At 54.5% G+C, this 21,553-nt stretch overlaps 2 protein-coding genes across 6 annotated transcripts in view; both read right to left on the bottom strand.

Moving 5' to 3' along the window:
• Positions 1-1,324: 1,324 nt before the first annotated feature.
• Positions 1,325-13,815, bottom strand: MYDGF (myeloid derived growth factor). Its single transcript, XM_038567718.1, has 6 exons — positions 13,609-13,815; positions 12,509-12,559; positions 6,261-6,322; positions 4,379-4,460; positions 3,047-3,119; positions 1,325-1,813 (listed from the first exon to the last, which is right to left on the bottom strand). The coding sequence occupies exons 1-6, from the start codon at positions 13,780-13,782 to the stop codon at positions 1,734-1,736; spliced, it is 522 nt and encodes a 173-aa protein (XP_038423646.1). The 5' UTR covers positions 13,783-13,815; the 3' UTR covers positions 1,325-1,733.
• Positions 13,816-17,420: 3,605 nt separating this feature from the next.
• DPP9 (dipeptidyl peptidase 9) overlaps positions 17,421-21,553 on the bottom strand; it is a 43,030-nt gene continuing 38,897 nt past the window's right edge. For all 5 annotated transcript variants that reach the window (XM_038567709.1, XM_038567706.1, XM_038567707.1 and 2 more), the window contains one exon: positions 17,421-20,515. In XM_038567709.1, the coding sequence (XP_038423637.1) occupies positions 20,423-20,515 (93 nt within the window). In that variant the 3' untranslated portion in view covers positions 17,421-20,422. The remainder of the gene's footprint in view (positions 20,516-21,553) is intronic.

The following is a 21,553-nucleotide window of genomic DNA, read 5'->3' as shown; positions in this document are numbered from 1 at the left end:
GGTGGCTGCCTTCTTGAGTCTACCTGAAAGCTACCTAAAGACGCACACAGATGGCTGGTGTGGGCATGGGCCACTGTGTGTCCAGATGTCCTGCCACGTCCCGGGACACAGCACCCACGGGCTCTGCATCCTTGATGGGCCCCTGGGATTCAGAAGTGGTAAATGGTTCCAGGCTGACCGTCAAGGGTCGGGCCCATGTGACCCTCAGCACCCCCGGATATGACATCACTGCTGCCGTATTTCCACAGGGGGCCCCGGGCAGCCAATCACCTCCAGGGTGCTGTGGAGACACACTGGGTCCTTCAGTCCACTGAACCCCAAAGCCAGGAGCAGCAGAGGCCTCCTGGCCCTCACTGGGGTCCCTGTGCTCACCTGACCTCAAAGTGCATCCGTTCCTGAGTGGGATGAACACCGCCCCACTGTGGACGTGTGTGCCCTTGACAACTTCTCTCACTAGATGGCGTGGCATGTGCACGCGTGCTGGACAGGGAAGGCGGGCAGACTTTCCTCCCAGTATCTCCAGGGTCGCAGGGGGCTCTGAACTTGTTATGCGCTGTGAGGACAACTGTTCTTCAGGCTCCCGAGTCAGTAGCTGCCACAGGTGTGGATAGGGTGCAAGTCCCACTCCATTTCCGACACCCACTCCACTTCCGACAGGTGTGCAACCTGGAGCAGGAACCCTAACACCTGCTGCTTCTCTGACAAGTGGGATCACCGCAGGGCCCTGGTCCTTGGACTGGCACAAGGGAGGCCAGGGGAGGGAAAGGGGAGGAGAATCCCCCATCGATCCAACACAGTGATTCTGATAAGCAAGGACTCTGGTTCACAGCTGAGGGCTTCACAGTTTCTTCTCCCTTCATTTGCTTGCAAGAAGGTCCGGTCAGAGGGCAGGCCAGGGTCACACGCCCAGGCTCCACTGTGGGGAGACCAGGGCCCGTCTCAGTGGCTGGAGCATTTGGGAGTTGTATTTATTTACCTTGTTTGCCTCTGGGTGTTTGTGGTTGGAGGTGTCTCAAGTCGCCACGTGCAATCCGGCTTCAAAAAGATAAGCCAAGCCAGCCAGGTGCAAAAGAGGATTGCCTTGGAGCGCTCACCCTGTGCGGGGCCACCCGTGTGACCTGCTGGGTGCAGCCAGGCCTGCCCCACGGGCTCAGGGAGATCCAGGCCTTGGGACCCAGTGCTTCTGTGCCTGCAAGACTCCAGGTGCCTGCGGTGGCACAGGTTGGCCGTCTCCAGCAGTGAAGGCGCGTGCGGGCGGCCAGCCCCTGCTGCTGCCCCTGGGCCCCCCGCCCCGAGTACCCAGACAGGCAGGCACCAGTGCCAGTTGCCAAGTCTGTGTGGTTGCTTTTCAACCATCTTATTTAAATGTGAAAGAACATTTAATTTCTTCCCAGTTAGTCTGGAAGAAGGTCCCCTGGGAAAACTGTAAGAAAACAGTTGGCTCGGGGTCAGGGCAGCAGGATTCCTCTCCCTGGGAGTGACCTGGAGCCTGGCCTGCTCCATAGGGAGACGACGCACTGGCTTCAGAGAAGCTGTGATTCCCCCCGGGAGCCCCTTCACAGGCCCCAGCGCCTCTTTTGGCAAGAAAGACGGGCAGTGGGTCTCAGACCCTTGCTCCATGTTCTGAGAACATCAACCAGTCCCCCCTAGAAAACCAGTAACATGCCAGCTCTCCCTGGGCCCAGCTCCTTCAGCAGAGATGAGGAAGAGCCGCCCCCGGGCGGGGCTCCTGGTCACAGCTCACTGCGGGCTGCCTTGGCCACGATCACCAGCTTGGACAGCTCGGCCTTGAACGCCCCGGGCCTGTGGGACACTGCAAGAGAAGAAGCATGCGGTCAGGCCCTCGCTACTCCAGATACTCTGGGTCCTGGGCAGGGCCGGGGAGCAGTCCCCAAAGTGGACTCAACATAGTAAGGTCCCCAGTCCTGAAAGTCTTATGGGTGAGGGACCAAAGAAAAGAGAGGTTGGCAGGCCTGTTATGAGGGCAGCAGGAGGCCTCAGGAAAGTTGAGCGTGGACAAGCACTTCTGCCGCGAGGATGGGTGGGGGTCAGGGTGGAGCTGCGCACCTCCTGCTCCCACTGGCAAACTCATCTGAGGCCCCATGGCACCTTTCCAGCAGGACCTGGGAATGCGGCCCCCACCTGCAGTTCCCCAGGGGCTCAGCCCTGCCCCTCTGCTGTGCACCCTGAACTCAAGGCTCTGCTGGCCGCCCCATCTCCTGTCCTGAGAAACTCTACTTGGAACAGTCCCCACACCCCTGCGGACCTGCAGGGTGGGGCCAGGCTCCTTCCAGACCCAAGGCCCCTCCTCCCAAGAGCCCCGCTCACTGCACCCCCAACGCCATCCCCATGCCTGGTGATGCCCACAACCACAAGGATCCTTCACCTCAGGACCCCCAGGGCTCCCCGAGACATGGCTCCACTCCCACGTCCATCGTCAGAATCACTCACCACCCCCTTGCTCTCACGCAGAGAGCCTCCCACCCATCCATCTGCTCAGCAACTGCCTGGCAGGGCTGACCATGGCCCCCCAGACTTCGCAAGCATCGGAGCTGTTCCTAGTCACAGAACCCAGGATAGCCAGGCTGTGTGGATGTCACAGCCCCCTCGCCCCCTTCCAGGAGCAATCCTGCTGAGCGTCCCCAAGGGCCCCAGGAGATTTCACGCCCACAGGTCCCTGGCAGGAGTTGGCAAAGTGTGGCCTGCGCCACGAGGTAAGGGTGGTTTCTACATTTTAGATAGCTTTAACCAAAGTCAGTATTTTGTGACATGTAATTCTCCTTTCCGTGTTCATAAAACAAAGTTTTACAGGAATGCAGCCATGCCCATCCATGACCTGTGGCTTATGGCTTTGGCCCTCCCAGGTTGAGTCGTCTCAGCAGAGGCTGTCGGCCCCACAAAGTGGCAAATGTTTACCAGGGGCCCTTCACATAATCAGTTTGCAGGCGCTAGGGGCCATGACCCGGGGCGCCGGCCCTCTAATGGGGGTGCGGTCCTTCCGCGCCTGACGACCCAGGGTCCATCTCCATAGGCCTTCCTTACATACCTGCTGTCTTGGTCACTTCAAATTCCTCGCTTTTCAGAGGGACATCGCTTTCTCTTTCAAACGCAGCTTTAGACTGAAAGAGAACAAGCAGAAACTTCTCTACTTGGGAAAGAACACGATTCGGCCGCTCTTCTGCTCCGGGGCAGCACAGGCTCCAGGGACACGCTTCTGCTAAAGGAGCACGCGATGCTCTCCTACACACTAAGAGAATCCAGCAGAAGCGGTGGTTAATCCACTTAAGGGATTGTCAACTGGCTTAAAGCTCCATGCCCGCGCTGCCGATCCCCGAGGAAGCTATTTTCCCCTTCAGCGAACATATGGGAACGACACGGGCAGGGCAGTCGCTGGAATGCAATTTTTAAAAATCAGAGTTGTGTCTCTTTCAAATCAGCTAAATATGAACTCTAAAGTAACACGGGAGCCCAGAGCACCATCAGATGAGGGGTGTGGGGGTCGGCGGCGTGAGGGCTGGAGTGGCCACACTCCCCTGTCCTGTAGGCAGGCACCCGCTGGGGGGAAGGGACTCTGCAGACGTGACAAAGTCCAACAGGAGCGGACTTTCGGGAGGTCATCCTCTGTGACCTTGGTGGGCCTGATGCAATCAGTGGGAAGGGCCTTCAGAGCAGAGCCAGGCTTCTGGGAAGGAGAGGTGCCCCTAGGGGCGGTGCCCCCCCACCCCCTTGCCGAGGGGCCTGGCTCGGGCTGTGGAACCAGTTCCCCTGGGGTGAACCTAGTTCCTGGCAACAAATCTCTTAATGCCTATCCCTACGGTTCTGCTTCTTGGACTGATAAAGTAGTTTCCAATCAGTTTCTGACCCAAATGCAGATGCAGGGCCTGGGGGAGGGGCCCTGCCCTGTGGCAGGATCCTGGTGCGGGCCGTGGGGGGCCAGAGTGTGGCAGAAGGTGCTGCGGGGGCTGTGAACCCTAGGTTATGGGAGCCAGCCCCCCCCCACCCCCCCGCCCCGTGAAGAGGCTGCCTGCACTCCTGGGTCCCCTCCTGCCCTTGCTGTCAGTGCTAGTGTCCTGGGGCCCCTCCCCTCTGCTTCCTGCCGACCTTGTAGCAGGGGGCACATGTGCGAGGCTGGCAGGTGGTAGGATAGGGAGCCAGGTGTTCATCTCCTGCTCCGCCTGCCAGTCTCTAGGGGTTGGCTGGGGCTCACTCTGGGCTCGGTGCCACCCCAACCCTGGCACCTCTAGGCCCGGGGTCTGCGTGGTGTCCCATGTCCTGTCACAAAATCCTGCTTTAAGGCTTGGTGTCCATCTCCTCACTTCCCCAGCCTCCCCGCCGCTGCCCCAGGGCTGCCCCCCTTCCACACACGCCCCACACTCACGTAGGCCATGCCGTACTCGATCTCGGCGCCCCGCACCTCAGCCTTGAACTGCGTGAAGTACAGGTAGGACTTGCCCTGGGGCCTGCGAGGGAAGGGCAGGCAAGGGGGTCAGCCCTAGGCTCCTCGACATCATCTCTTCTTCCCTCTTTACTAGAACATTCTCTTGGCTCATTTACATTCGTTGCACCTTCTGAGTGCAAGCTATTCTAGGACAGGGACCTCGGGGTCACTCACTGGATGCTTTTTCCAGTGCCAAAGACATTCCAGGTTTTGTGCCAGGGACCAGGGAATGGCAACATCCCGGGGGGGCAGGAGTACAGGAGTTATCTAGGCAGAGGAGGGACAGAGCTGTCCTTGGAGAAGGGCAAAGGTCCTGTGGAGAGTACCAATGGGGGCATTTAAAGAACCACCAGGTCAGCATGGCCAGGGCAGAGAGGAGCTGTGGAGGACAACTGGTGGCAGCAAGGGGATGACTGTGTTCGCGGTGGGAGCCCCACGTGGCCACGTGCAGAGAGCAGTGCTGGGGGCAGGGGTGGGAGGCACCAGGGTGACAGGAAAGCCGTGCTTGGGGTGCCCCAGGAGGGCGGGCGGGGGGGCAGGTCGAGGGAGACTCCTAGACCTTCTAAGCCCCAGCAGCTGCCCTGGGCCTGGTCAGTGAACATCTGAAACTGGGAGAACAGGGATCCCTGGGTGGCGCAGCGGTTTGGCACCTGCCTTTGGCCCAGGGCGCGATCCTGGAGACCCGGGATCGAATCCCACATCAGGCTCCTGGTGCATGGGGCCTGCTTCTCCCTCTGCCTGTGTCTCTGCCTCTCTCTCTCTCTCTGTGACTATCATAAATAAATAAAAGTTAAAAAAAAAATGAAACTGGGAGAACAGCCCATATAGGCATGACCTCTCGCTGAGCAGGTGGCCCTGCAGTCAGCAGGGCTCTGGGACTGAGCATGGCCTGAGGCCTGTGTGGCCTGGGTCTGTCCACCAAGAGGGCTGGTGCTCATGTGCCCCATGATTAGGGCGACCCCAGGGGCTCCCTGCCTCCAGGGTGCTTCTCTCGGTGGCCAGGGGTCAGCAGACAGGGTCTCCTCTCTGCGGGGCTGGGAATGGCCCGACTGAGATGCCCTGCTCCTGGCCCCTGGGGCTCCTGCCTGCTGCCAACAAGGGCCAGTCCACGGAGTGGATGAGAATGTCCCCCAACACCGCCTAGGAAGCACCTGCTGTTTATAAAGCATCCAGCAGAAGACTGGGGTGGTGCCTACAAGTAAGATTAGAACGTGTGTGTCCTTTGAGTCCAAGTTGCTGCCACGGCCTCCAAGTGACCTGTCCCCCTATGCTGACCCCGACCCGAAGGTGGAGCCACAGCTTAGACTTCTGTGTATCCCTCAAAATGCCTGCACTATGCCAGATCCACACCCAACGCTGGAGGGCTTGGTTCCAGGCCGTGGAGCCTAGGGGAATGGGGATATGATGTGACACTGCTGCGGCGCCCACCTCCCCCCTGGGCTGGGCATCCCCTGCCCTCTGTTCCCTGTCCCTTCTCGGGTCCAGCACTCACTCATGCCGTACTCCAGGTGGTGAGGTGATGACGGCTGGGCAGGGAGGCTGAGGTTGATGACGTCAAGGAGTCCAGCCCCTGCCCCTGGTGCTGCTCCCACTGCCTGGACAGCACTCCTCACCTCCCCCCGCCCCCCAGCAGTGTCACACCTCCTCTCCCACCTGTACCTGCGTGATGTCTGCCCCAGCCTGCGCCCCTCAGGGATGCAGGACCCTGTGCTGTCTGGCCCCCTCTCCTCTGCTGCCTGGGGGTACCACGAGCAAATACCCCAGCAGACGTCATGAAGCGCCACTTCCAGTGGTGGTCCAACCGCTGGGACCCCAGGCTCACCTCCAGATGGTACAGGTGAAGTGCTGGTGGTCTTCGCTGGTCCCCAGACTCATCTGCCACTTCTGGGGAGAGAAGGAAGATACAGGTCAGCCCAGGACCTGCAGGCTCCCCGAGAGGTTCATGTCTACTTCCTTTCCTGGGCCTCCCGGCTGGAGCCAACCTCAGGGCTGGGGAGACTACTCTGCGTGACACACAGTGGCAGGTACGTGTCCTCATACATCCATCAGAACCCTCAGGGGATGCGGCACTGACCGTGAGCCTGAATGTCAGCTACAGGCTTGGAGCAGCCATGACATGGTAGCGTGGTTTCAGCGACTGTCACAAACGTCCTGCTCTAGATGGCGGCTGTCAATGACAAGGGGAGGCTGTGTGTGGGGACCCAGCGGTATATCAAAATTTGTGCCTTCTGCTCACTTATGCAGTGAATCTAAAACTGCTCTAAAAAATCAAGTCTATCAAGAAAAATAAACACTAACATTAGATATTTAGGTGTTTTTCTCTTTCAGATATATGAACGTGTTAGCTTTTTAAAAAACAAACTAAAAGGATTAAAACATTCAAAGACTTGGGACGCTGGGTGGCTCAGCTGGTTAAGCGTCTGTCTTCGGCTCCAGTCATGATCCTGGGGTCCTAGGATGGAGCCCCCCATTGGGCTCCCTGCTCAGCGGGGAGCCTGCTTCTCTTCTCCCTCTGCCCCTCCCCACCCCGCTTGCGTGCTCTCTCTCAATAAATAAAATCTTAAAAAAAAAAAACTTTTAAAGACTGACTTACTTGAGAGAAAGCACGCATGTGCTCATGAGCAGGGAGAGGGAGAGAGCATCTCAAGCAGACTCCCTGCCAAGTGTGGAGCTGGATCCCACACCCTCAGGATCATGATCTGAGCTGAAACCAAGAGTCGGAAGTTCAGCTGAGCCACCCAGGTACCCCAAAACGTTAAAACTTTTTTTTTAAGTGATCCCCGAACATACCACTACCAGTTTCTTCTCATTTTCAAAGCCTCTGAAAACCTGGCGAATGGAAACAGACAGCCACTGTGGGTTCTGGGGTGCCTCAGGCATCAGCATGATTTGCTAGTAACGTGAGAGTGTACAGTTCCCTCCCTGGAGTAATCATATACTCCTGGCACTGGTACTCTGGGTTTAACATCAGAGCCTCTTTTAATAAGAACAAAACCATTTTTAGGTTAATTACAATGGGAGTAAATGGTCACCTAGATGTTGTCTGCCTGCAGCACAGATGTGGGAAGCAGTGATTCTAGAATGACAAAGGGATGGATGAGGGCCACACCCGCGCACTCAGGTTTTTTTCCCTCCCTGTCTAAAAACACCTGTCTGTGGCTCCAAGGCCTGTGAGCACCTGGAGACAGTTTTATGCTAGGAGACAGAGGAGAGGTTTTTCTACACCTCTGAAAAAGTTTTTTTTTTAAAATATTTTATTTATTCATGAGAGACAGAGAGAGAAAGAGAGGCAGAGACACAGGCGGAGGGAGAAGCAGGCTCCATGCAGGGAGCCGGACAGGGGACTTGATCCCGAGTCTCCAGGATCACGCCCTGGACTGAAGGCGGTGCTAAACCGCTGAGCCACCTGGGCTGCCCTCTGAAAAAGTTCTTGAAAATGAGGCAAATATTTAAACGTTGTTTAAAAAATGACGAATGCAAACAAATTTAAAACCAAGAGTTTCTTAGCAATAGGGTCAACATCCCTCTGAGTGGCCTTCAGTTACATGAACTTGAGTGTGGTCTCGTGGCTGCAGGGCGTGGTGGCAGATGGTAAGGCTCAGGTTCGGGCATCAGACATTCATGTGAGATCCTGGGGCCATCCTGAACCCTCAGGGAGCTTGGCACAGATGACATGTAACTGGTAGCTGCGATTAGTTCTTATTAAGATATAAATGACAGTGGGGAAATGCGCCCGTTCTAGTGACCATTCTAGGAGCTCTGACAGATGCTTCTAGTTGCACGTCCACCACCCAATCAAGATACGCACCAATTCTCTGTCCCTGGATCCCTGGCCCCTTCCCTTTGCAGTTAACCCCTTCCTGCAAATTCCTGGTAAGTGCCGACCTCATCTCAGTCCCCAGCGTTGTGCCTTTGCAAAACTGTCACCAGAGTGGAATCAGACGGTGTGGAGTCCTCCTGGGTGTTTTCACCTAGCGTGGGGCACTGCTGCTGCCTATGCCCACAGTTCATTTATCCAAAAGCTTCACTGAAAAATATTTATATCTACAAATTCACCCATGCATAGTATACGATTCTGTGCTTTCTAGTGTATTCAGAACTCTGCAACCATTACCACCATATAGTTCCCGAACATTCCAACACCCTAGAAAGAAGCCCCATCCCTTCCCCTCCCCCAACACCCACAAGCCCCCTCCCCGTCCGTGGAGCCTGTCCTGGACGTGTCACACACATGAACTCACACACTGTGGGGCCTTCTGTGTCTGGTTCCCTCCCTGAGCGTCATGGGCTCAGGGTCTGTCCCCGGGGCAGCACGTGTGGGAGCCTTTCTCCGGTTCACGGCTGAGGGACATGCCCACATGTGGGGGATACACTGTGTGTGGCTGTTCACCTACAGGGCTGTTTCCACTCGCTGGCCACTGCGATCCTGCTGCTGTGAACGATCACATACAAGTTTTCATGCGGGTGAGTTTTCGTGACTAGTGGGTAGATGCCAGGCAGTGGAAGTGCAGGGTTATGTGGTCAGGGTATGTTTAACTTCCTAAGAAAGGGCCAGTCTGCATTCCCACCAAGCACGGCCAAGCTTTCCAGCTGCTCAGCCTGCTAGCGGGCACTGAGAAATCATGAGTAACCTTGTGCCTACTAACGCCTGACGGCACTGGCTCTCGGGTGACCCTCTGCAGAAACAAACGATTATGGAAGGAGCAAGAGAGGCTGCTCTCCCTCAGAGGCCCTGGCTCCAAGCTGTGTGAGTGGCACACCCGCACACCCACACCGGCCACAGGTCGTCCTGGGAGCCGACTGGGAGCTGGGGTTTCTCCTCTCTGATGACAGCTCTGCAGAAATGCCACCGGGGCCTCTTGGGACTTCCCTTCCAGATGCTCTGAGGGCCATCTAGTGATGCCTCCCTGTATGTCTCCAGGCAGGAGCCACAGAACGTCTCAAACCCTCCCTGCACATTTGCTGAGAACCTAGCCTGTCATTCGCCTCTGAGAAGGCAACAGGGAAGCGGCCAAAGAGCCCATGGGTTCCGGGCGCCCCATCAGGCTCCCGCAGCACCACGTGCCCCAGCAGTCAGCTACCTGTGGTCTCTGTCACCGTCCTGGATGGCTGCTGCCAGACCAAGGCTGTGCCACAACATGTCTGCTTTTCTTAGGTGACATCCTCAGGATGAACCTCCTCTTCCAAAACAAACGAATCCAGTCTCTTGCGGGAATTACGACACAATTGCTATTCCGAGACAAGGCTCCAGCCTGTAGTCGCCCCAGCCGGTGTGAATGAACTTGGCTCTCCCTCCCGCATTGCAGCAGCAGACGATCCACCTCCAAGTTTAGTCCGGGTTTGGGGTGAGGGAGGGGGGTGTATGTGCTCTCTTCAAAGCTGCTGGTGACACTGGGTTAGGAGCAGAGCAGTGGTTAGGGTTCCGTGCCCCCAGGACCTTGGTCACTTCCCAGCTAAGGGAGCCTGGGTCTCCGTGTCCTCATGTATGAAATGATGATGCCAGAACCTTATGGCCTTCTTGGGGTTGTGGAGAGGGAGAAATGAGATGTGTGCGTGGCTTAGCACAGCGCGGGGCACCTGATAAACGTCATGGTAGTGCTGCTATTCGGTTTACTGTCCCATAAATCTATCTACACAGCAGAAGAGGCATCCAAAGGCACCCACGTGAAAGAAGGTCCCGGGACTGGTTCTGGGTGCTTGGGGGAAGGCTGGACTGATGGGCTCATGACCAGGACCATCATTTGGCTTCATCGGATAATGGAGAGGACTATCTGGAGACACGGTGAGGCTTGGAGTTGTGGAAGGAAGGCGCAGACAACTGGAGGACGCCTGCTGTCCTGCCGACGGGGCAGGGCTGCTGTCCCTGGCACTGCTGCCAGGGGTCATTGCTGTTTTGCTACATTTTGTTAAAATACTGTCACCAGGAACCATTTACTTCCAAACAAGACGTATCTAAAACAAGTCACTCTTGCCCAGAGGTTTCCAACTAGGGATAATCCTGTTCCTCAGGGAACACTTGGCAATGTCTGGAAATGTTTTTGGAAGTCATGACTGGGGTGCTCCTGGCACTGAGTGGGTGGGGCCGGGGAGGCTGCTCCGGGCCCCAGCGTCTGGACAGCGGCCTCAGAGAATGGCCAGCCCCAAACTCGGATGTTAACGGGGCCGAGGAGGGAGAGAGATCCGCCCTCTGTCCATTTCAACATGCTGTCCTGAGTGGGAAGAGAGAAGGGCATAGAACTGACCTGAAGTTCTAAACACATGAGAGGTTCCCAAGCAGCCTCTGTCTCTACAACTCTACACTGTCAGGCCACACAGACTGTTCTGGAAAGAGAGCAGCATTTTCTAAAGTCTGGCTGTGGGAAAGCAAAGCACAATTAGGAACAAAAAGATCGGGGGCAGCTCCTGGGGGGCTCAGTTGGTGACATGTCTGCCCTCAGTTCAGGTCGTGATCCTGGGGTCCTGGGATGGAGTCTTGCCCTGGGCTCCCTGCTCAGTGGGGAACCTGCTTCTCCCTCTGCCCCTCCCCCTGCTCATTCTCTCTCTCTAAAAGACGAAAAAATCTTCAAAAAAAAAGATGGCTTTTACTGATTTTTATAGTGATGAATTCTTTTCATTTTTCTTTTATTCTTTCTAACAATCTTGAGCAGGAAATTCATTTGTGCATCTTCCCAAACACTTGCCGCTTCCCCTTCTGATAAGATCGGGCAACAACATCGAGACAGAACTCCACGCCAGCACTTTACTCTCAGAGGACTTCGTAATGGTGCGTCACTGCTGCGGCGGCCATCACACCACAAACCTGCCACATCACCACCACTACTATGTCTTCTCTCCCAATTCTGGAAGATGAAAGTCCAGACCAAGGTGTCCCTGGGCTGGGCTCCTTCCGAAGGCTCTAGGGCAGGACCCCTCCTGCCTCTTCTGGTTTCTGATAGCTCTGGATGTCCCTTGGCTTGTGGCCGTGCCCCTCTGCCTCCACACGCCTTTTCCTCTGTTTCTTCTCTGTCTATCGAATCTCCCCCAAGTGTCTCTTGTAAGAGTAGCTGCCACTGGATTTAGGGCCCACCTGGATAACCCAGGATGATCTCTTCAAGGCAAAATCCTGAACTTACATATGCAAATATTTTTTCTCTAAATAAGGTTACATTCAGAGATTCCAAGAATTAGGAATGTGAAACCATAACTTTCAGGGAAGGGGGGTCCCGTTCAAGTCACTACCCTGTGTGATAAATGGCCACAAATTTAGCAGTTCAACTGCCCACTAATCAGCCCTCAGTCCCCGAGGTAAATGCTGGCCATGGCGGGTCCTCCGCTCAGAGTCTCACAAGACTGGACTCAAGGTGTCAGCAGACCGCACTCACTCCCGCCTGAGGCTCAGGGTCCTCTTCCAACTCCTGTGCTTGTAGCAGAACTCAGTTCCTGTGATTGTAAAACAAGCCTTGCCACCAGCCACGGGCTGCCCTCAGGTACGAGAGGCCACCTGTGCTCCTCACCACGAGGCCCCGCACAGCCAGCAATGGGGAGTTACGCTTTTCTTATGCTTTGGATCTCTCTTATTTCCTCTCTGCCACCAGCTGCAGGAGAAAACAGCCACCAAGAAATGGGGACCTCAGTCCTACATGGGAAGGAACTGAATTCTGCCAACAACTTGAACAGGCCTGTAGATGAGAGCCCCGCCTGTTGACACCTTGATTTTGGCTTTATGAACCATGCAACTGAGCTGACTGTGGCTTCTGACTTCCAGGATTGTGAGATAACAGACGGGTGTTGTCTTAAGCTGCTTAGTTTGTCACGATTTGTCACACAGCACAGAAGGCAAATAAAATACCCGTCACAGAGGCTCATGGGCACAGCACATCCGCATCCCATGTGCCTCTTTCCATCCAGACATGTTCTCTCTGTGGAATTACAGGGGGAATCTGCCATCACTAGTTACCCAGAGCCCTATCTTTTACCGGTTAGGCAAGAATAGCTCAACGAGCATAAGTTAATGCAGGTATGTCCCACACTGTTCCCCTGAGAGCACCTCTCCGTGCCATACAAAACCATGTGGAATTTTGAACAACTCACCTCGTTGGTCCCTCCTTGAGAAGCATAGGTGAACGCGCAAGTGTATTTGTCCTGGAGGATGGAAGGTGGAAAAAAGCTTGTTAGGAGGTAATCCTTAGTGCTTTCAGCAGAGGGTCTCAGGACGTCCTTCTAAGATCCAAAATCAAGATCTGGCTTGGGGATCTCAGGGGCAGGAGGCAGAGCAAGACTCCTGGGTGACGGAGGCCAGTCCCACAAGCCCTCCTGGCCTCCCCGACAGTGAGCTCCTGACTCAGGTGGCTTCTGGGGGATGAAGACCAGGAAGGAGTAGGTCCCACAGCCTCCAAGCACGCATCCATCTAGGCACACGGACTCTGGAAGCAGGACACCAGGAGGCCCATCTGTGCTCTGCTGCGGGCCTCAGACAAGTGAACACTTTCCTTTTTTAAAAGACTTGATTTATTTATTCATGAGAGAGACACACACACACAGAGAGAGGCAGAGACACAGGCAGAGGGAGAAGCGGGCTGCCTGCAGGGAGCCCGACGCGGGACTCGATCCCGCGACCCCGGGGTCACGCCCTGAGCGGAAGGCAGACGCTCAACCGCTGAGCCTCCCAGGCGTCCCTAGTGAAGCTTCTCTGAGCCTGTCTTTTTCGTCTGCGAAATGGTCCTGGCAAACCCAGCACTTGGCTCAAGACCCGGCTGTTAGAAATTCCTCAAGAGACAGCAGCTATTGCCATGGGTTACACAGACGGGAAAACGAAGACGGAGGGGAAGGGCTTCTCCCACAGGCTGTGCTGGCCTCACACCTCCACGAAAGGAGGACCTCGAGCAGTGGAGGCCCGTCGGAGCTGCGGCGGGGCCCAAGGGCCTCCAGCCTCCCCGGCCCCGGGAGCTGGGGCCGCCTGGGCTGGGCCGGTGCGAGGAAACAGGGACTGAGGCCGCGGCCCCCGCCCCTCCGCTCCCAGTCCCCGACCCCAGGAGGCCGGGCTCTCCGAAGTCCAGCCGCCCCTCGGGAGGGCCGCGCCCCCCGAGTCCCTCCCCAGCTCAGCCTCCGCCCCCGACGGTCCGCGCCCCCTTCTCACGACCCGCCCCCAACGGCGCCACCGCTCGGGCTCCCGGGGCGGCGGCGATACGTACCCCCGGGCCCACGCTCTGGGAGAAGGAGTGCACGACGCCGCCAGGTCGCACGTCAAACGCCACGGTCGTGGGCTCGGACACAGCCCGCGCCGGCCTCAACGCCACGGCCGCCAGCAGCAACGCAGCCCACAAGCTCGCGCTCCCGCCGTCCCTCCTTGCGCTGGGCGCCGCCATCTTGGGAACGCTCCGCAGGGCCGGGGCGGCGACGGGACGCGGCGAGGGACACGTGGGGCGTCCGCTAGAGGCCACGTCGGCGGCGCCAGGCCACGTGACCTGGCGCGCCCCGCCTCCTCCACGGCTGGGCCGCCATGTTGGGGCGGGGCCTGGACTTTCAGGGAGGGGCCCTGGGGTGAGTGGTCCTGCGGTCCGTCAGTGGGGCAGTTCCTACCCCGACTGACCCTGCAGCTCTTCCAGTTAATAAACGTAGGAAGATCCGTCAGGAAGGAGGGTAATGGACGATGACCAGTGGGCAAACAGCTCATAACTGTTGCAGCCGAGATCCCTGGAAGGATCTAAAAATTAATAAACGGGACCCTCGTTTAGAATGAGTGGAGAGGCCGGCAGGGAAGGCTCTGCACCCTAGAACTTCCGGTCAGCGGCAGCCCCAACAGAAACCGCTACCTCACTGCCCTACCTGTAGGAAACAAGTTTTCCCCTGCCCAGGCAACAGCCCAGCCAATGAGAGCTCGTCACAGTCACAGCCCAGCCAATGAGACACAGCCACAGCCACATCCGCAGCCAATGAGAGATAGTCACAGTCCAGCCATTGGGAGACGGTCACAGCCCAGCCAATGAGACACAGCCACAGCCACAGCCAGCCAATGAGAGATAGTCACAGTCTAGCCATTGGGAGACAGTCACAGCCCAGCCAATGAGGCACAGCCACAGCCCAGCCAATGAGAAGCCACCACACCTGGCCCTCCTGGGTTAGGGCAGTGGACTTTTTATTACAAGCCCCTCCCACCTTCCTTGTTCCTCTGTTAAGAGAGTTGTCCTCTCCTTTGTTCTGCAGGTTTGCGTGGTTTGCTGGTCCTAAGATGCAGTTCTCTGCTATTCCTAAGTACACCTATTTTTACTGGTAAAATAACTGCAGTGTGACTATGTTAGGTTAACAGATCTAAAAATTGGTCGTGGAACGTATGATGAAACCCCGGGTATTTCCATAGTCTCACGTATCCACCCCCACCCCCACCCCCACCCCCGCAAAGACGTTCATTAGTTGTAAAGGGAAAAATAGTAATTTTACAACGAAGACACCATCTTTAGCCCAATGACCAAAGTTAATGTCACCAGTGAGACGGCAATAACATGGAGCTGCTTGCAGGTGCCCCAAAGAAGGACCTCTGCGGTGGTACCTCTGGACTCCTGCCTCAAGGGCGTGACTTCAGTCTAATTATAATAAGCAAGTATCATACAAAATCCCAAGCTGAGGGACATCCAACAAGATACCAGGGCGGTACTCTTCAGAAACGTCATGAAAGACAAAGGCTGAGGAGCCAGCACAGAATGAGGAGACCAAGACAACAAAACACAGTTTGGGATCATGGATTGGTTCCTTGTCTGAACTCAGTCTGTTATAACAATAAAAACAACAACAACAACAACAACAACAACAGACCGGGCAACTTATGAACAAACACGTTTATTTCTCACAGTTCTGGAGGCTGGAAGTTCTAGATCGAGGTGACGGTACATGTGGTGGCTGGTGAGGCCTGCCTCCTGGTTCAGGGGTAGCCCTATGCTCAGTTTCCCACTGGGGCCTCTCATAAGGGCTCTCATCCCATTCATGGGGCTCCCCACTCATGACCTCAGCCCCACCCAAGGCCCTGCCTTCCCATACCATCACATTGGACTTGGCTTTCAACGTAGGAATTTTGGAGGGATGTGTTCACAATCCTGGACCAAAAAACGGCCTCTACGTGGTTTTGTTTGCTTTTGTTTTTTAGATTTTATTTATTTATTTGAGAGACGACAGAGTGAGCAAGAGAGGGGTGAGGGGCAAAGGGAGAAGCAGACTCCTGGTTGAGCGGGGAGCTGGATGTGGGACTTGATCCCAGGACCCTGAGATCATGACCTGAGCTGAAGGCAGATGCTTTTCCGACTGAGCCACCGAGGCGCCCCCAGCCTTTACTTATTAGGTAATAAGGTTGCATTGGTGCTAATTTCCCGGCTTCAATAACCTGATTGCACCATGGTTAACATAAGATGCGAACATTAGGGGAAGCTGGGTGAAGGGTATCCCGGAACTCTGTACTATTTCTGCAGCTTTTCTGTCAGCCTAAAATTATTCCAAAATATATGAAAAAGAAAATAATCCCTACCTCAGGGAGTTGTTAGGAAAATGAACTGAGGACACGCAGGTGAAATTTCTAGAAGTAAGAATTCTTAATACTAGCTTTGGGGTGTTTTCTTTTTTGTCACAAGTTGCTTGAATTTTCAAGAAAACATCAATGGCGAGGTCTGGAGTGTCCGGAGGTAAGCTTGTTTTCCTAGTCCTTCCTGACTTCAAAGAACAGAATCCAGAAAGAAAACTGTTAGCAGCAGTGCTTGGCCACTAATTGGGGCACACGTAACCCCAAAGCTGGGCTCTATCGCAAACTTTCAGGACCTCAAATCACTCTAACCCCCTCGCATACCAAGGATGAAGGCCAATTTCAGGGAGGTCCGGAGGATCCTCCAGGAGGCTGACAGCTCCGCAAATAACCTTAACTCCAAAACTGATGCCCTTCTGCTATGGGCAGCCTATCCTAAATTGGGATACCTGCTCGCATTAAAAAATTCCGTTTTCTGAGTTGCCTGGGTGGCTCAGTGGTTGAGCATCTGCCTTTGGCTCCAGTTGTGATCCTGGGGTCATGGGATCGAGTATCTCATCAGGCTCCCCGCAGGAAGCCTGCTTCTCCCCCTGCCTATGTCTCTGCCTGTCTCACGTGAATAAGTAAATAAAATCTTTTTTAAAAAAAGAAATTTCTTTTTCCTTGCAACTACCTGCTCTGGACCATTAGAAATTGGCTCCATAAACTGGACGATCACAGCCTTATTCTGTGTTTCACACTGCATGGTTCTGTTGATGTCTCTCCCATTACCTCACCTGCTGTGTTTGACCTTCAGTCCATCACTATGAAGGATTCAATTAGTGGCCAAGCGCTGCTGCTAACAAGATATTTCAGTTGTGAGCTGTTTGGGCCTCCCACTGAAGGTAGGTAGGTCTGTGTGTGCATGTTTTCTTTTCAGACTGAGCCCAAACATCTTTTGTTTTTTCCTTTTTTGCCAAAAAAAATAAAAAAATAAAAAAAAATAAAAATAAAAAAATAAAAAAAAAACCAAAACAAAAAAAAAAAACAAAAAAAACCACACAACCCACACTGGAGAGATTAAAAAAAAAAAAAAATCATTCCAAAGATCCTGCTTTTTAATCATGATGTGAAATCTAGCAGTCCTTAAGGAAACTTAATGACATAAATATCAATAGATCTCTCTCTCTGTGTTCGGGTCGCTACAAATGGGGTGGGTGTGGGATACAACAGGATTGCATAGAGGAACTCCTTTCTCAAGAATAAACAGTTCTGGATTAGGGCTGTGGTGTTGGTTCCAGGAATCTATACAGGTGACAAAATGGAATAGACATCCACACACATCCACACTCACTGGTGAGGACATGTAAAAGCTGATAAAACCCAAATAAGGTACGGAGTCTAGTTAATTGCATTGCACTCAGTTCGGTTTCCTGATGTTGAACTAACAGTGTACTATGGTTAGGGTAAGATGGAAGCTGGGTGAAGGGCCCATGGGACTCTCTGTATTATTTTTGTGAATATGTGTCCAGAGTTTTTTTATTCATTGAAATACCATAAACATGTTTGATAGACAAATGACAGACCGAGAAGTCTCTGCACCCAATATGACACAGGCATATGGGGGTTCTTGCCAATTAGGGAAGAGATGAGCTTTTCCAACGGGAAAGCCGGCAAGCATATGCACAGGCAACCTCCAACAGTGCTGGGGACCCCCACACTCCACCAGTGGTGAAGAGTGGCCCACGTCACAGCCTGGAAGAAACAAATGCCTCCACCTGCCGCCTCTGAGACCTTGACCTTCTGCCAACAGACACTTACTGTTTTGGAGTTGCCCATCATGCATCCTCCTTCCTGTTGGCACCCCACTTCCATTTCTGGGCCTCATCGTCAGGGTAGGAATGTGACCAACTGAAGTTAGGCCAATGGATGCTGTTTCGTGACAATCTACTGAGTGAGTGAGGCAGGAGTAGAATGTCCTGATGAAGAGCTCCTGCTTTGAGACAAATGCAGGTTCTAGCTGCCAAGGCTCCTGGAGCAAACCCAGTGCCCTTTGCCACCTGTTTCTGTCCTCCTGTGACTTGTGACTAGTTTCCTCTTCCTCTTTATTTCACAGTGGTTTAACTGAAAGACATCTTATTCCCAAGACTGATTTTAAACATTCCTTCGCTGAGCTTCCTACCTGTAAGACACACGGAGATTGACGACATTGTTCAGTTTGCAATATGGATGACAAGGGGCTGATTGCCTTCATATATAAAGGGAGTCCACAATTCAATGAGGCCAATAGGTCAAAAGAAAGGTGGGCGATGATTACTAGAAAACAAGAATCTTAAAACATGAAAATATTCCCACACATGGAAGAAATGGGAGTTCAAACGACAGTGAGATGCTACCTTTGACCACTAAGATTGGCAATGATAAAAATATTTGATAGCAGGCAGTACTGGTTAAGGAATGGGGTGGGGGGGACAGGCACACTTCACCCTCCTTGGAGAAGTTTACATTGAGGTGTTCTCTTTGGAAGGCAATCCGGCAATCCTCTGTGAAACTAAAACAAGTATGCCTTTTGATAATTCTAGGAATTTACCCTATAAACTCAAACATATGTCCAAAATATGTATAAGACTATTTGTTGCCATATCACTTGTACTGGGGGTTGGTCAATTTCAGCCTGTGGGTTAAGTCTGGCCGCCTGCCCGGTTTGGTAAATAAAGTTTTATTGGCACATAGCCAAACACTCATTTACATATCATTTGTGGCTGCTTTTGAACTAGGTGGGCAGAGTTGAGTAGTTGGATTCTCAGGCTGTCTGGCCCACAACGCTGAAAATATTTACTGTCTGGCCTTTTACAAAGTAAGTTGGCTGACCCCTGATTTATACTGATTTAAACAAGAGGCTCAGAATAACCGGTTATCCCTTGATAGGTGCCTGGCCAAATAAATTCTGGCACATTCACAAGGAGGAACAGAATTCAGGTGTTAAAAACAGAGACTGGGATGTGATCACCTCTCTGGAGGGAAGGCATCTTTTCTCTATATATCCTTTTAAAAGCACTACAGTTTTATTTGTTAAGCCATTAAAAATAAAAGCGGAACTTCCCAGAGTATGGAGAGGGTGGAGGTGCCAGGAGAGGCCATCGTGCTGTTGGGAGCTTCAGTGCCAGAGTACCATCTGCTCAGGCAGCTTCCAGTCTCCCTAGGTGTCGGGTGCTAGGGCAAATGTGAAAAGGGAATGGCCTGCCCTCCTTGGTGGGCGATCCCGGATCCTGGAACCACAGAGTCAAGCCTCTGGACAAGCAGAGATACAAAGTAAAGGCAGCCAGTGCAGAGGAACCAGCCAGAAGGACATGCATCTTGGCTGATGCTGTCACCCTGAGGAAGCCTGCAGCGAGGACCGGGCCAGCCATGACATCCTGGGCTGGGTCCCTAGGGGACTGACGGGGGCTGCATCAGGTCACCGCGACGTCCTCCCTGAGGCCCTCGCAGCCCCAGTAGCTTAGGGCTCTGGCACCTCCTGGGACCCCACCAGGTCAGAGGAACCCCCACCCCCAGCCCCAGGCTTGGAAGGAACCTGAGGCAGGCGGCTGCGCTTCCATCTGGAATTGTTTACTGAGTCCACTTCTTACACGCATAATTATAAAAGAATAAGAATCGACAAAAATATTTTCTTTCCATAATATGTAGAGGTGGTTCGTTTCCGGTGGGGTGTTTTTTTTTTTTTTTTTTTTTTTTTTTTTTTCTTTTTTTGCTTCTTTTCTTTTTCTTTTTGCCCGCCCCCGGCAGAACTCTTGGCGGGAGGAACAGGGAGGAAGGATAACCCTGAGGCGGGGATGGGTCCGCTCCGAGGCGGGAGCCCCGGTGTGCGGTGTGCGTGGGGGCCGTGCGCGGGGCGGGCCGGCCGAACACTGACCCGCGGGGCTCAGGCCTGAACGCTGGGGGGCGGCGGGAGGCTGGCGGCCCTGCGCACCGCTCCCCCCACCCCCAACTGGGTGCTGGCGGGGTGGAACTCCGCGGCCCGGCAGCGGACCCCATTCTAGGTTTAGGCACCCTATGCTTTGTCTTAAATAATCATCAAAAACGCCCCCCAACAAAACACAATATGAAGTGGGCGGGTCTGGAAGGGACGGCAAACGCATGCTTCCTTGCGGCCAGGTGCGGAGGACCGGGCGCCCTGCCCAGTGTCCTCGGGCCTCCCGGGGTGCCCGGTGGGGTGGAGGCTCCAGCTCCCAGACCTCATGTAGGGGAGGGGATGGCCTGAGGAAGTGCCTCTTGGATGGGGGCCTCATCCCTCCGTCCTGGCAACTGGGAGGCAGCAGGCAAAAATCCCAGGAGCATTACAAAACTGAGAAAAGGCGTGGGGGGCAGCGAAGGCGAAGGCTGGGGGAGGGGGTGCTGTCCAGAGGGGGCGGCGGGAGGAGGCGCCGCAGGCCCTCCCGCCTGCTCCCCCAGTGGCAGCGGCGGCGGCGGCGATGGCGGCAAAGCCACTTGTGCTCTGAATGTGCAGCCCCTGCGGCGGGGGCTCAGAGGTATTCCTGTAGAAAGTGCAGCAGTGTGACTTCATAGTGCTCGCCGGACTCGGGGCAGCGGATACTGTGTCTCTCGTTGGGGTAGATCTGGGTGGACAGAGAAGGCAGGGCTGGTGGCACACAGGGACCTGCCCAAGGTGTTTGCCGCCTCCCCCATTCTAACCCCTCCCCCCCATTCTCCACCCCCTTTCCCCCATCTCCCACCCCCCAACCCCTACCCCAGGCTCAGGGCTGCTTCTGGAGGGTTGTGGAAAGAGCAGGCTCCCTGGCCGGATAGACCTGGGCTCCAAACCCCTCTGCCCCTGACTTGCTTGCTGTGTGACTGTAGGCCAGTGACCACCTCCCTGACTGCAGCCACCTTCCCTTTTGGAGAATCAGACCTCTGCAGGCCTTTTGGAGGGCTTGCCGAGCTAGTCTCTCAAACACAGCACTTGCACATACAGAATGGCACATTCAAGGGACTGTCTCTCCACCCCCCAAGCTAGGAGCCGCTGCCAAACCTGGGGAGGTACAAATCTGTGGGACCTTTGGTACTTGTTCACTGGTGCCACTTGCATTTTACCAAAAGGCTATGAGGACTACACATGCCATGGCTCCCATGACAGGCCTCCCACCCCAGGCTCTCAAAGTGTTTTCTGGGTTCTCTCTTACCCACCTGAGGGGGGTTGTCCCCAGAGAAGACAAAGGACTTGTTGGCGACACCCAAGGAATCACCCAGTCCCTGAGACCTGGCTGAGTGACATCTAGGCCCTTGGGTGATGGTGACAGGAGGTTAGGTCTTGCCTCTGACCATGAAATGAGGGCTCTGGCACCCTAGTAGGTCTCAGATAGACACTGGGGGTTCGTCGGTCAGGATTGAAAACCTGCTCCACACTCTCCCAAATTACCCGACCCCAGTCTCAAGCTGGGTGGGGCTGGCTGGTATCAGGGCTGGGGGCCCATTCCTTATCTCTTCCTGCCAGCAAGATGATTTGTGAACTAAACCATTCCTTCCTCTCCAGGCCCACAGCCACTGCCCCAGTTCACTCTGGAATACATTCAAGTGCTCAGAGGTCTCTCCTCCTCCTCCTTTGCCTTCTTTTTTTTTTTTTTTCTCCTTTGCCTTCTTTAATCCATTTTGAATGA

The sequence above is a fragment of the Canis lupus genome, chromosome 20, assembly GCF_011100685.1.
Source record: "Canis lupus familiaris isolate Mischka breed German Shepherd chromosome 20, alternate assembly UU_Cfam_GSD_1.0, whole genome shotgun sequence".
NCBI classification, from domain to species: Eukaryota; Metazoa; Chordata; class Mammalia; order Carnivora; family Canidae; genus Canis; species Canis lupus.
The sequence above is the reverse complement of the archived record's forward strand: the minus strand, read 5'-3'. Positions and strand labels throughout refer to the sequence as shown.

Excerpts from the sequence above, each read along its gene's own strand:
- MYDGF (XM_038567718.1), bottom strand. The coding sequence starts at position 13,782 with ATGGCGGCGCCCAGCGCAAGGAGGGACGGCGGGAGCGCGAGCTTGTGG. Across the intron at positions 12,560-13,608 it reads CCCAGAGCGTGGGCCCGGGG|GACAAATACACTTGCGCGTT; the intron begins GTACGTATCGCC and ends TCCATCCTCCAG. Across the intron at positions 6,323-12,508 it reads CTCAAGGAGGGACCAACGAG|AAGTGGCAGATGAGTCTGGG; the intron begins GTGAGTTGTTCA and ends TTCTCTCCCCAG.